The 825-nt window shown below is 34.4% G+C and overlaps 1 protein-coding gene across 1 annotated transcript; it reads left to right on the plus strand.

The window, feature by feature from the left end:
- The first annotated feature begins 318 nt into the window (after nt 1-318).
- Nucleotides 319-825, plus strand: LOC138904367 (uncharacterized mitochondrial protein AtMg00810-like). The gene has a single exon (XM_070192868.1). The coding sequence runs from the start codon at nt 319-321 to the stop codon at nt 823-825; it is 507 nt and encodes a 168-aa protein (XP_070048969.1).

The following is an 825-nucleotide window of genomic DNA, read 5'->3' on the forward strand; positions in this document are numbered from 1 at the left end:
ATACATGGATTAGCAATAGCTGCTACTAAACAATGGCATATACATCAAATTGATGTATATAATGAATTCCTTCAAAGGGATCTACATGATGAAATATACATGGATTTGTCTCAAGGATTTAACAGTCAGGGGGAGACAAAACCAGTATGTAGACTTATTAAATTCTTGTATGTATTGAAACAAGCACCAAGACAATGAAATGCCAAGCTAACTGAGGTTTTACTGAAAGCTCACTTTCATCAGAGTCAATATGATCACTCCTTGTTCTTTAAAAAGACTTCATAAGGTATCACTATAGTTTTAGTCTATGTTGATGACATGCTTATTACTGGAGATAGCCTAAAGCTAATTGAAGATACTAAGACAGGTTTACAGCAAGTGTTCAAAATGAAAGACTTGGGTGAACTTAAATATTTTTTAGGTATTGAGTTTGCAAGATCTAGTCAAGGAATCCTAATGCATCAGAGGAAATACACCCTAGAATTGATTTCAGAAATAGGTCTGGGAGCAGCCAAACCTGCTATAACTCCTTTGGATTTCAATATGAATTTAACAACAAAAGAGTATGATGAACATACCAACAAAGGCAAAGAGGTTATTTCTGAAGATGAAGAATTGGCAGATCAGAATCCTTATCAAAAATTGATTGGTAAACTGCTATATCTAACCATGACTCGACCAGATATCTCATTTGGTGTTCAAACATTGAGCCAATTTTTACAAAAACCAAAAAAGTCTCATATGGAAGCTGAACTCAGAATTGTGAGATATCTAAAGCAACAACCAGGACAAGGAACTCTTCTGTCCAGTAAAAGCAGCAATTAA

This window comes from Nicotiana tomentosiformis, chromosome 2, assembly GCF_000390325.3.
Source record: "Nicotiana tomentosiformis chromosome 2, ASM39032v3, whole genome shotgun sequence".
NCBI lineage: Eukaryota > Viridiplantae > Streptophyta > Magnoliopsida > Solanales > Solanaceae > Nicotiana > Nicotiana tomentosiformis.